Source organism: Grampus griseus, assembly GCF_964374135.1.
Source record: "Grampus griseus genome assembly, chromosome: 2".
Taxonomy (NCBI): domain Eukaryota; kingdom Metazoa; phylum Chordata; class Mammalia; order Artiodactyla; family Delphinidae; genus Grampus; species Grampus griseus.
Window position 1 is genome coordinate 161,367,140 of NC_139018.1, and position 13,797 is coordinate 161,380,936.

Genomic DNA, 13,797 nt, shown 5'->3' on the forward strand with positions numbered 1-13,797 from the left:
GCCCACAGCACATTCCCAGTGCCTTGGACAAGTAACACTGGAAAGACTGACTCAGTAAATACGTGGTGACTGAATGAATACCTCTCTCTTTCTCTCCATCTATTTTCTATTAATGATTCATGTCTTTCCTCAAAAAAAAAAAAAAGATAAAACTTTCAAAATGGTTTTAATAAGTAGCAGGTTTAAACTCCATGGTACCAGTATCACATGTGGTGAAAAAGTGGTGTGAAATATAATTAATCAAAGAAATTAAAGAGTGCCAGAAAGTCAGAATTTTGAGGAATCACTTCCTTATTTAATATTTCAAAAATAGCATGTCTTTAATGTTTTATTATCTCTTTTTTGAATTGGTAATTAAAGTGGGGGCATAAACTCTATCCCTTATGGCAAGATTACATTGATATTTAAGTGTTTCCATCATTATTTTCCCTCTCTGGTTTGGAACTAGGGGGAAAAAAAGACACACTCTAAAAATTATCTACCCACTTAAGCCAGATGATGGAGAGACTTGAGTCCTGATAACAGTGTTTGTGCCCCTGGATCCAACTGTGCCTGAAGCTGGTGTGTCCCCTGTACTTTTCAGTTGTGTGAACTAATAAATACCCTTCTTTACTTAAAACAACATTAAAAGGTTATCTACCTGCTTATTAAAATATGTTTAAGTAAAACTTACCTAAATTAATAGATAAAATAAATTTGAACCTGAAAGCCTTTTAGACCAGTGAATAGAACTCCAAGACAGTTTCCTTTCTCTTTTTCATACTTTAATTATTTATATTTTTGTTCTTTTTATGCCTCTTCTAAATGTATTCAGTGCTTCAATGTCTCATTTTAGCCACATAAAAAAACTCTACAAAACTGATCAGAGTATCAGCAGTATTATTATAAAACAATCAACCAAGTTATTACATATTAGACCTAATGATTTCAACCTTTACCATAATTTTTGTACATTGTACCAATGGACACATGGATTCAAAATCAAAATAGTAGAACTATTTATGCATCACCATTGTTCTAAAAACATTGTTATACTTTTAGGAGAAATTTTAGAACAATAAAATATGGTTAATGACAAACTGTATTTTATGATTTTCTTTTTTTACCTGATAAATGCATCATTCTTTCCCCAGAAATACCGCAGATGGCTGGTACCTGTATGCTGATAGCTCAAATGGAAAGTTTGGTGACATGGCTGACATTCTCACTCCTGTTATTTCACGCACGGGACCAAAATGTACCCTGGTATTCTGGACTCATATGAATGGTGCCACAGTTGGTTCTCTCCAGGTACTGCTTAGGCAATTGCATTTTCTGAATTTCTTCTACAAAAATTCATATTGTATAATTCAGTGTTATTAAAATATGTAGTCTGCTAATAAATGAAAATGGACAGTTATCAACACTTCACTGGTTTGAAAACAGTATGATTGAAAAAAAACTTTAGTAGAATTGGACCTGAATGGCTAATAGGATTTCTTTAAACTATTCTATTTATGATTATGGTCTTTATTCTGAGGTTGCAGCTTCTGTGTAATACTGTTTTACCCTTGAAATATGTCATATAGGTTTCAGTATCAATATTCTGAGAATAACACAATCAAGTGAATATATACATTTTGGTGATATTCGGATGTGCCTTCTTGCTGTCTCTGATATAGTGGTGCTACATTCTCCAATATTCTCTTTCAAATTGTTTTTTTGTAAAAAAAGAAATTAAATTGTTTCATACTCACAAAAGGTTGCAAGAATCTCACAGACAACTGCATTCTACCTTTCACTCAGAGATTCTGGTTTTTTGCCCATTGTCCCAATAACATCTTTTATAGGAAAAATTGAGTTGAATACAGAATTACTTATCACACTCCATTGTTATTTCTTTCTAGTGTCTTTATTTTTTATAAATTTATTTATTTTTATTTTATTTTTGGCTGCGTTGGGTCTTCGTTGTTGCATGCGGGCTTTCTCTAGTTGTGGCAAGCAGGGGGGCTACTCTTCGTTATGGTGCACAGGCTTCTCATTGCAGTGGCTTCTTGTTGTGGAGCATAGGCTCTAGGCACGCAGGCTTCAGTCGTGCGGCACGTGGGCTCAGTAGCTGTGGCTCGCAGGCTCTAGAGCTCAGGCTCAGTAGTTGTGGCACATGGGCTTAGTTGCTCCGTGGCATGTGGGATCTTCCCGGACCAGGGATGGAACCCGTGTCCCCTGCATTGGCAGGTGGATTCTCAACCACCACACCACCAGGGAAGTCCCTAGTGTCTTTAAAACTGAAGTAATTCCTTCATTTCCCTTAAACTTTATGATCTTGATATTTTTAAAGGTTATAATCCAGTCATTTTGTGAAACGTCCTTCAAATTGGATTTGTTCAATGTTAAGCATGTTTTTCCCTGTAATATCACCAATATTGTATTATTTTTATTGTATCCCGTTGGTTAGTACATGATGTCTATTGGTCTTAGTACTTTTGTTCCCTTTGTTATCAATAAATATTTTGTGATGAGATATTTTGAGAGTATGTAAAATCCTGATCTCAACTCAATTATACCCACTAATTTTTGCTTCCTTTAGTATTTTTTGCCACATTAATTTTACTATGATGATTGCCTATTTGTGTCTAACTCCATTATTCTGTCTACATTTGTAGGTTGGTTTTCTCTTGTTAGAAAAATTCTCCATTTATTGATTTATATCAGTGTGGACTCATGGATTCCTATTTTATCCAATTTGTTGTCAACACTATTACTATTTATTGGTTCTTACATTGTCCCAGATTCAGTTATAGGAGACCCTTTAAACTGACTTCTATGTCTCTTTGACAAGTCCAATCATTCTTTGATCATTTCCTTTCTTTCTGGCCAAGAAGATGTTCCAGACTCATCTTTTTGTTATCCTGTTCCATCCTTGGAGGTAACTATTTTTCCAGGGGGTCCTGGTTTCTTTTAGATGACCAAGTTATACGGACAAAACAGAAAGAGGTTCTGCAATTTTAATGCAGATCCCCTAGATCCTGTCTTCCCCTATTAGACATGCCTTATATAATAGATAAGGTTTGTAAGTATATGTATAGACACATCATTTACACAGAGAAGCCAACTCAATTTTGAAGCATCTCCGTTTATACTCTGTTTCATAGCTTATGTGACATTTTCCAAGAAGCCATGTCTGAAAAATAAATCCCCAGATTTCAGAATTGTTTACATGAGCAGTTTTAGACCAGGGATATCTCGCTAAAAGCAGCCATAGATAAGGTCTCTCCCCCTGTCAAATAGCATTAATTTGTTTTCCAAAAAGTCTATGTTTAGTATATTTGCAAAGAGATTACACTTGGGCTGCCTGCTTTATTTTTCCCCAATAAATAGAAGTAGACTGCAGATCAGCTGCTTAACCACTTCTTTCCTAGTAGCTTGATGTAATTTTAATATTAGGTATTTTTTTTATTTTTTAACTGTCTTATTCTACGATTTTCCTGGCCATATTAAATATTATTTTCCTCCCCAAATTAGATAAACATATTTTAAAAATGCTGTTACTTTTTTTAATTGGAAACATGTTAAATGTATAAAGTAATTTTGGAAGAATAGTTTTATTTATTATAGGTGAGACTTCTCACCAAAAACAGTTTAAGAGTAAACTTGTTTGTGTATATGTATGTGTGCATGTTTAATAATCTGAAAGCATCCAAGTAGTCTTGTGGATTGATGTGACCATTTACCATTTGTGTCTCATTGAGTTTTTAAAAATGCTTTTAGACAAAACAATCAATACAGCTAACTACAGGGTTTGCATCAGAAAAATGAGAATTACTTACCAGGTATATTTTGTGGTTGAGATTAATTATCTGAAATAGGCTTTCATTTTTTCAGAATAAGATTTTGTGTTAGTAGATGAAAAATTATAAAACAGCCTTAAAATTTTATAAGTAGTTAATTATAAAATAATTAAAATGGTAATACATATGATCCTTATTTTGTGCACAGCTGAGTAAAATAACATTAAATGTTGCATTATTATGTTGCATGAACACAGTTAAATACATCATCTAAGTACATCATCTAATACATCTAATATGTCATCTATTAAATACATCCTCTAAGTCAGTTATTTTAAAATGTGGAACTCTACTGCTCTTCCCTATTTAATTACTTTCTTCATGGCTCATTTTGTGTCATTCTAAAAGAAGAGCCATGATAATTTGTTTGCTGAGATGATTCTCAATTTCCCTTTAGAATGAGGGTCCATTTGTTGGGTGGGGAGCTCTTACTGGCTTAGATGAGTAGGTGCCCACTCATATCACCCGTATGTGCTGTTGGAATTGAATGGACTCCCATGGTAACATCACCATCCCCACTGAACCTAATGTCATTCTCAAAACTGTGTTTAGTAAACAATTCTGTGCTTTTCATGTGACTACATGAATATTATTTAATATTGAGACTTCCAATTGTTCTTGCTGTCAGATTTTTAAAAATTAAGGTAGTTAAAAGTTCTTAATCAAATGGTGCCAGGTAACTTCAGACTTGACTGACAGATATTCATGCACAACTTTATTACACAAAGCTCATGAGGTACCCTGGGGACACAGTGCTGTTCTAGAAAACAAAGACATCTAATGAAAAATGTCTGAGCTTTTCTCTCAGGGATTCATGTTGATATTAAAATGAAAAAAAATTACTGGGAGAATTCTATATGTTTAGAATTTGTCAAGGTAACATATTTCAACACTTCTTACTTGATTTATCTCTGCAGGTACTCAGCAAGATAGACAATGTTACTTCTAAACTGTGGGCTCAAAGCGGACAGCAAGGTGCACAGTGGAGAAAAATAGAGGTGTTTTTAGGCGTTCATTCGCATATACAGGTTTGTAATCCAAGTATTTAGGTGATGATTGAGTTTTGTTGATTCTTTAATTTTAATTTATTTCCTCTACCCCTTGTCTTCTTGTCTCTCTTTCCCTTTCTGATGTACTGTATGAACGCTCACCACTCCATACAGCATTTTCCATAAGGAATTTGCGGTTCTGAAATGCCCTATTTTTTTTTCCCAAAGAGGCAACCATTTTTCTAGGAACATCTCATTTTAGTGACAACCATCTCCTGCCTCCACAATCAGGCTCCTACATGTTAAGAACACCTCCCACTATTTTGCAAATATATTCTCAGAGACTGCAGAGTAATTACATTAGTTTATTTCAAACCCAATTAAAGAGACCTTTGAAAGCATACTATATTGTTGAACCTTATTAGAGGAGATAGATGTACTTGACTGAAAAATATTTTCAGAGGCACAAAATTGGGTGATGCTGTATTTGTCTTCATGTAGATTACAATAATATTAGGAGGATAAGACCCAAAAATAAAGGGAAAGAACAAGTAATACATAGAATAAAAGGTTTAAACTGAAAGTAATTATATGCCAGGATATTTAGTGTGAATTTTATTTTTTTATGGATTATCAGGAAAACAGGAGCTCCATGGGTGTGTGTGTGTTTTGCTTTTGGAGTTTTTGCTTGTTTTGTTTTGTTTTGTTTTTGACAGAAGGGTTGTTTATTGGAAGGTAAAACTTAGCTATTAAGATTTAAGATTAGATAAGGGAGAGTGGGAATCCAGAGCCATTTATGTCAGAGAACATTTTTTCTTAGTCATAACTGCACAGGGCTTAATTCCTTGAATTTAGAGCCACTTATCTATAGATACAAGCTATAATATCTTTGCTAATTATACAGAGGACTGGAAGTGCAATATGTGGCGAGAGTAACCAAATCAGCTGTGAATATTCAGTAACTGTATCTACAATCACATGCCATATTTGATAGACCAGCCCCTTTCAACTCCACTGGAAGCACAGGCTAGATACAGCTGTTTAAAGGCATTGATACAACATTATCCCCAATTTCTTAGAATGTTAGCTATAATAAATCCCATATATTTTTGACCTCTTGCTGGGACCCAGTTTTCTTATGGGTCATTTGTAGATAATTTAGGAAATGGATAAGAAGTAAGTTCAACCTGAAGAAGAAAAGACTAGACAGCAGTTTAGTGGCCTTGCACAGTATGAAATTTATCATTAAGAGGATTCCACCTGTTTAACCTCCAAGACCTTTTAACTGAGGCAGGAAGAATCATCAGCAAGAACATGCAGAAGGCTGTGCTGCTGCCGGGCATCGGCTTCCACTTCAGGCAGTGAATTCTTAACTAGTCTGCGCAAGTAGAATATTTGCGTGGTAAAATCATGTTCAGAGCAACATTAAGGGCTTCCCTGGTGGGGCAGTGGTTGACAGTCTGCCTGCCGATGCAGGGGACATGGGTTCGTGCCCCGGTCCGGAAGGATCCCACATGCCACGGAGCGGCTAGGCCCGTGAGCCATGGCCGCTGAGCCTGCGCGTCCGGAGCCTGTGCTCCGCAACGGGAGAGGCCACAACAGTGAGAGGCCCGTGTACCGCAAAAAACAAAACAAAACAAAAACAAACAAACAAACAAAAACATTAAGAGGGATTTAAGCAGAGGAATCAATTATTTATTTAGTCTTTCTGAAATTTCATTTTTCACATTGAAATTTGAAGAGAAATACGCCCATGTTGTTTGAATCTTAAAATGAAATATTAATGGTTTCTGAATATTTGATGTTTAATGTGATTCATTCCTTCAGTAAAAACATATCAAGAACCTACTATGTGCAAGCACCTTACTATGCACTGGAGAAATAGTAGTGAGACGCACATACTATCCATGCTTCTTCCATTTTTACAGTATCAGTCCCTTTAGCCTCAGAAACATGAGCGCCTTTAACCCTTGAGTAAAAGCATACAGCATTGGGTAGTTTTCACAGTTATATTTGGGAACCCCCAATTTAAGCATAGCATTTAATTATAATAATTTTTATAACTAGAGCAATCACATACCTGGCACTTACTAAGTGCTAAGTTCTGTTCTATGAACAAAAAATTTACTCCTGTAACTGTATGAGGTACCTACCTTTATTACCTGCATTTTATAGATTAGGCACAGAAATACCTAGAACTTGGATAACTTGCCCTACTTATATAACTACAATGGCAGTGATACGCTTTAAACACAGGCAGGTCATCTACAAGTCCATAATACAAATGCTATGCTCTATTGCTTCCTAAATTTTACAAAATGATTGACCCAGCTTTTATTTTACCAGAAAAAAATATATCATAATTGCTCTTGAAAAAAAGTTTAATCACATTCAGTATTAAAGTCTGTGGAATCTTAACCAACATCGTGTGGCATTGGATTATCTGATTTCTTAATCACAGAGCATTGTCTCACAGATTTAAATTAAATGTTCAGATATATCCAGATAATACAGTACCTTTTTCAATTTGTGTATCCATGTTTTTGTTGGGCTCAATTTTCTTATAAAAGAGTTGTAGTCATTATTCTTTCTAGTTTCACCTCGTCTTAATCACATCCAAGCTCTTAATCTATCTTACAAATTTTTCTTTTCTAGCACATCTTCTCTGAAGAAAACAAATGTATGCCTTTTATGTAAATTTGATACATGAATTTATATAAAAATTGTACATTTATTTGCTTTTTTATAATAATGTGAAAGGCATGATTTTCAGTTATTCTATTCTCTCATCTTAAAAGGAAAACAACTAGGTTTTCATACAATAGTATAAAAGCATAACACATCTTAAGGAAAAACTACTTCTTTCAAGAAAAGTAATTGATTAGATTTGGTAAAAAGATGTTTGGGAGTTTGATGACGATAACTATTTTGTATAAAAATCATGGAAGTAAATAGGTATTTCTTGTTAATGCATCTCTAATTGTCCTAAATTTACTTTAAAATATATGAATATTTCTTATGCTAACACACAAATATATATTTAACTTGCAGACAAATTCAATAGAAGCTGTCTGAATTAGTTTCACTTTGAAAACTTTAGTGAGTCCTGTGACTAAGTTTCATCAGTTCTATCAAAGTCTGTAGAAGTGGGATCTCACTGTCCAGCAGTGGCACACAGGAGGATTTCATTCATCACATACATTAATCAAAGGCACATCACAATCATTTCAAGTCCAAAGATGCGGCCAATTAAAAAAATTCATAGTTTTGAGGTTCGACATATTTTCGATTTCAAATAGTTGAGTTGAACAGACCAGAGGAATGGCAAGAAGTGGATGAAATAAAGTAAAAGATATGCTTGCATCTTCTGTCTCTTGGTGCATTCCGTCACCTGGTTGACCTGCTTCCACGTGTGATGAGGCTGTCAGAAATGAGCAGGTTTTGTTTTGGGTCTGCGAGTTGCAGAGGCTGCAGTGGTAGGTGACTCCTGCCAGTTTCGTAGGCCCTGTATCCTAAAAATCTAGACAAGAGACAATGGTGTTGCCACTCCCACATCCTTACCTGTTGAGTGTGGTAGAGATCTTCAATATCCCTCAAACTTCCTGGGTCAGTTTCATCGTAGGGATTACGGGGTCATTTTTATCAGATTCAAGCCCTTATGTTCTGTACTGTATTTACTGTTTGCCCCAAGTTTTGGGTTCCTGATGGACGAGTCAACTGATATTGGCTTTATTTTTTTTAAAGGTTGTCTTCAGGGCAAAACGTGGTATCAGTTACATAGGAGATGTAGCAGTGGATGATATTTCCTTTCAAGATTGTGCCCCCCTACTTAGCACAGACAGAACGTGTACGGCTCAAGAATTCACATGCGCTAACAAGCACTGCATCGCCAGGGACAAGCTGTGTGATTTTGTGAACGATTGTGCTGATAATTCAGATGAGACTCCTTTCATTTGTGGTGAGTGGAAGTGTTCTGTCTCCTTACTTTTGCCTTTGTCTCCCACAACCTTCCTCTGTGCAATGGGTTCATCGATGAAAAATACAGAGTATATATAACTCAGCAGCCAAGGCAGGTAAGGTGATTTAACCATTTAAATACATTCCTTTCTCCCTCTCAGTACTTAATTTAGAACCGAAAGTCATTTAAAACTAATCAATGGCTTTCTGTTTGTATGTGAAGAATTGGAGATTAACTGGAAAACAGGTGTCTTCAAAGACAAACGGTATGCAGACAAGTATTTTCCATATGAAATAAATTTTTGGAAAGAAGGCAAGCAAAACGTCCATAAACGGCAATTCATGCCTTTGTGCTTTGACGGATTTCAGGGAGTTGTCATTCCCTTGGGTCGATTATGAGCTGGGATAAGTGGCTAAAAAAACAAAAAATCAATATCCAGATAATGTATAAAATAGGCAACGTGATCTCCTAAGGGAAACACGTATCAGCTGTGTAATATTGTTACAAGAGATCAACTCATAATAAATGACACCTATTAAAATATCCTTAGCTAAATGGGCCATATGTGCTCATTCAGGGAAGTCTGTAAAATCATGGAACACAGTGCACGGTTGCCTCATTTCACTGCAAATGAAGTGAATGCAAATTGTCAGAATTAAGGTTGACAAATTATTCCACTATTACCAATAATAATTTCTGAGCTAGCGTACTACAGTTTGATCTCTTTTTTGCCTCTTGAAACCAAATCTGGAATCACAAGAACAACGTCAGTATATTAAGAGCTCACATTTACATAGAACTTTTAACTTTCAAAGCCCTTCTATCTACTGATCTCCACTTGATCTTCACAGAAACCCGACGAGTAAGTGGGACAGATATTATTAGTGCATTCCATGGATAAAGCTGCTGAACAAGAGTGGCTAAGATTTGGTCAAATTTCATAAAACTGGTACTGACAGAGTTGATGCTAGTTTCCAGGTACTTTGATTTATGATTCACTGCTTTGCCCAAGCCACCATACCACTTCTGTGTGCAACTGAATCTTAGGAAAACCAAAAAAGTTGTGGATGTAGAAATCCTGTGTATATCCAATAACTATTTGTTTCTTCAAGTGTGGATTATATCTTATAATATCAATTATTACTATTATATGAACCAAGCAAAACTGTTTGGCTAATCTTGTATTCTGTATTAATTTTTACCTTTATCTTATGAATATTTTTGCTGCGTTTTTTGTTATTTTCTGCATCAAATGCTTTTACATTTTCTTCATTGCCATTTTCATTTGAGTCACAAATCTATTAGCTAATCAGTCGAACAGAACAGATACTATGCTTTTGAATTTTATTTGTCATGTTGCCAACTTATCTCTTTCCCAAGATATGATTTAATGCAATGTTTTCAGTGTTTAAAGTATTTTATTTCTGGCTAAATTTTCCTTGAACTCTTTGTACTTAGATAATAACTTTGCAAATATTTCTAGGAATCCTCTATCTGTGTTTGGGAGGGTATACTGATATACTAAGAGGGTCAGAGAAATGTACTGAAATTTATTGTCTTGGTGGTTCTTTTGTATGGAAAATAAAGCCAAAAGTAATTACAAGCCCTTGGAGGGAAAGTTTTATCAGAAGGTGCTTTCTGGTGAACTGATTGCCAAATCACTGTAACATTTGAATGGGGCTGTGATATCAGTAATACTGGAGCAAGAGAGATGAATTAGTTCCAGATATTATATAAGAAGAAGAAAATTTTTTCAGCTCCTTAGAACAAATAAACAACCAAAAAGTTGGAACAAACCTTAAAAGTAACCCACATTTTGATATTGGTTCTTATTACATGAATATAATTTCTTTTTATATAACACTGCTTATTTTATTATGTATTTAAAAATTCAATTGTATTCCTACGTTAATGGTTTTAAATGTTTTAATTATAGAGTGGCTAGAACCTGCTATATGAAATATGAGTGCTGTTATTTTTCCTGCATATACTATAAACTTTGATTCTTAATTAGACCCAGAAGAATAGGAAGAAAAACTTAAAAAAAAAAAATCACCATAGCAACTGATCTCAGAAGTTTGGCTGACAACCAACCAAGAATTTAGGCTTAGGTTTCATGATCTTTGGAACTTGTGTGAGGTTATTTTGGTTTGTTTTGGGTTGTTTTTTTTTTTTTTTTTTTTTTTGGTGAGAAGTCTAAGTAAAGGCTGAACATGTATCACAACTCTAAAAAAACGTCTAAAATATCATTTGGTATAAATACACCACCTAGGAATAGAAGAAAGAATGAAACTGCTGAGCTCTTTGTAAAGGCATAGACTATCTCTGACAAAGGAAAAGAAAATAATCCTTTATAAAACAAAAGTACCTGTGGCTTTAATTTTCTGTAGACCAATATAGGCTCATAAAGCAAGATTTGGAAGAAAGATTAACTGGTTTCTTTTTTTGCTTTATAATATAAATATATCTAAAATATAGGACATAGTCAAAAAGAAAGTGATTGGTGTATCTGAGAAATCTGAAATTTTAGTTGAACATATTTTGCCATTGGTACAGAGGCTCCTTTGGCAAACAATCATATTTTTGTTTCTCTGTACTTTCCAATTAGCATATTTATTGGTGATACACAAGAGTATCTCAGGCATGCTCAAAATAATTTAATTCTGCACTGTGATTAGTAAGGATGCAGGATATTTGACCAGAATAATTAGTAAGTAATCGGAACCTAATGGGCACATGTAATACTGTATTTCCCAACTGCAGACATCTATTTCAAGTACACACAGAATATATGTTATTAAGCACTAAGCAAACTTCAGTAATTTTAAATGGATTAAAGTGAAATGGATTACATCTTTTGAATTAGGCTGGAAATCAGTTGTAAGACAAAAGCTAGAAAATTCCCTGTTAGTTAGAAGACACATTTGATAACCCATCTCCCCACCAAAAAAATTACAGTAAAATTAGAAAATGTTTTAAATAAATAATAATAATAATAGTGCATTAAAAAACCTGTGGTATTTAGTTAAGAAAATGCTTAGTGAAAAATTTATATGCTTAAATCCTTACCAAAGAAAGTAATTAGCTAATAGTACAGATTAATAGAATAGAACACAAATGTCAGAGAGAGAGGATTTGGAAAGACTGATAACATTTTCAAGACGCTGTCAAGAATGATCAAGAGAAATCGAGAAGACAAAATATCGAATTAATTTAACATATATTTACTGAAAAGGTATATGTCAAGCAGTGTTTGAGACATCTAGTGTACATCCATAAATGAAACAGACAAAAATCATATTACCCATTCCCCTGTGTTAAACAGAAAATATTCTCTCTTCTACACACACACACACACACACACACACACACACACACACACACACAGAATATCCATGTGTGTGTGTATGTATATTACAGAGTTTGTCAGAAGTTGATAAGTGATACATTTTCTATGAGAAAATATAGAGTAAATTAAAGGAGATGAAAAATGGAGAGAGAGAAAATAGCAATGTTAGGGAGCTTGATGAGGATAGGCCTGATGAAAGATATTTAAACAATTCTTTTCATTTTACTTATTTATTCCCCCCCCCAGTTTTACTGAGATATGATTAACATACAGCCCTGTATAAGTTTAAGGTATACATCATTGTGACTTATTTATATTGTGAAATGATTACCACAGTAAGTTTAGTGGTAATCCATTGACATCCATTTTCTCATATAGGTACAAAAAAATAAAAAGAGGAAAAAAATGTTTTTTCCCTTGAAATGAGGACTCTTAGGATCTAATCTCTTTCAAATATACCATACAACAGTGCTAACTATAGTCATCGTGTTGTACATTACAGCCCTAGTACTTATTTATCTTGTAACTGGAAGTGTGTACCTTTGGACTCCCTTCATCTAATTCCCCCTCCTGGGCAGATTCTTGAAGGAGATCTGGGACTTAGCCAATACTTGTTGTTTTCTTTTCTTTTTTTTTTTTTTTAAATTATAGCCATCTTAGTGTGTATGAAGTAGAATCTCATTGTGGTTTTGATTTGTCCTTCCCTAATGACTACAACGTTAATCATCTTTTCTTGTGCTTATTGGCCATTTGTGTATGTTCTTTGGAGAACTGTCAAAGTACTTTGTGCTTTTCTTTACAGAATTGTGTGTTTTTTATTGTAGAGTTGTAAGAGTTATTTATATATTCTGGATATTAAGCCCTTATCATATGTATGATTTGCAAATATCTTCTCTCATTCTGGAGGCTGCCTTTTAAATTTTTCAATAGAATTTATTTTTTAAAGGAGTTGTAGGTTCACAGCAAAACTTAATCCCCATACATGCACAGCCGCGCCCCCCCCAGACTATCATGTCCCCCACCAGAGTGGTGATTTGTTACACGGGAGATGTCATTATCACCACAGTCCATAGTTTACGTTAGGGTTCCCTCTTGGTGAAAGAGCACGTGATTAACAATAAATCAAACTCTTATACTCAGTTACTTATAGTAACCTTGCTAAAGTCATTACAAATATTTTTAAACACATTTTTTCCTATTGGATGAATGTTTCTAAAAATATCATTTTTTAATGTTACATCAATGTGCAATTTAACACTGCTGAAAAGTTATCTAAACTCAGTTACTCAAATCTTGGTCTAGAGACAAACAGCATTTTTGTCGGAAGTCAGGCCCCACCCCGGACTTAATCATAAACTGCATATTAACAAGTATATGTGCACTAAAATTTGAGAGGCACTCATCTAAACAATACAAACATTTGAAAAAGTTTTCTGGTGAGAAGGAAGAGCTATTATTTTATTCTTTGTTTCCTTATTGACATATACAAATATATCAGGATTTTAATAGGGGCAATAATTAGCTTTTTAAATATTAAAAATGATTCTGTGTATATTTTCTTAATGAATTTAATTGAACCATTTATAGTTAAGTCAAGATTTAATGCCTACGTATGTATTTAATTGCCTGATATAATTTATTGGCGATTTTAAGAAGTTTTAAAGAATGAACGTT

At 34.2% G+C, this 13,797-nt stretch overlaps 1 protein-coding gene across 1 annotated transcript in view; it reads left to right on the forward strand.

The window, feature by feature from the left end:
- The window catches only part of MALRD1 (MAM and LDL receptor class A domain containing 1), a gene marked incomplete at both ends in the record, with an annotated part of 578,033 nt that overhangs the window by 221,795 nt on the left and 342,441 nt on the right, over window positions 1–13,797 (forward strand). Inside the window, 3 exons of the mRNA XM_082648013.1 lie at window positions 1,134–1,290; window positions 4,745–4,855; window positions 8,561–8,774. Coding sequence (XP_082504139.1) covers window positions 1,134–1,290; window positions 4,745–4,855; window positions 8,561–8,774 — 482 coding nt within the window. The remainder of the gene's footprint in view (window positions 1–1,133; window positions 1,291–4,744; window positions 4,856–8,560; window positions 8,775–13,797) is intronic.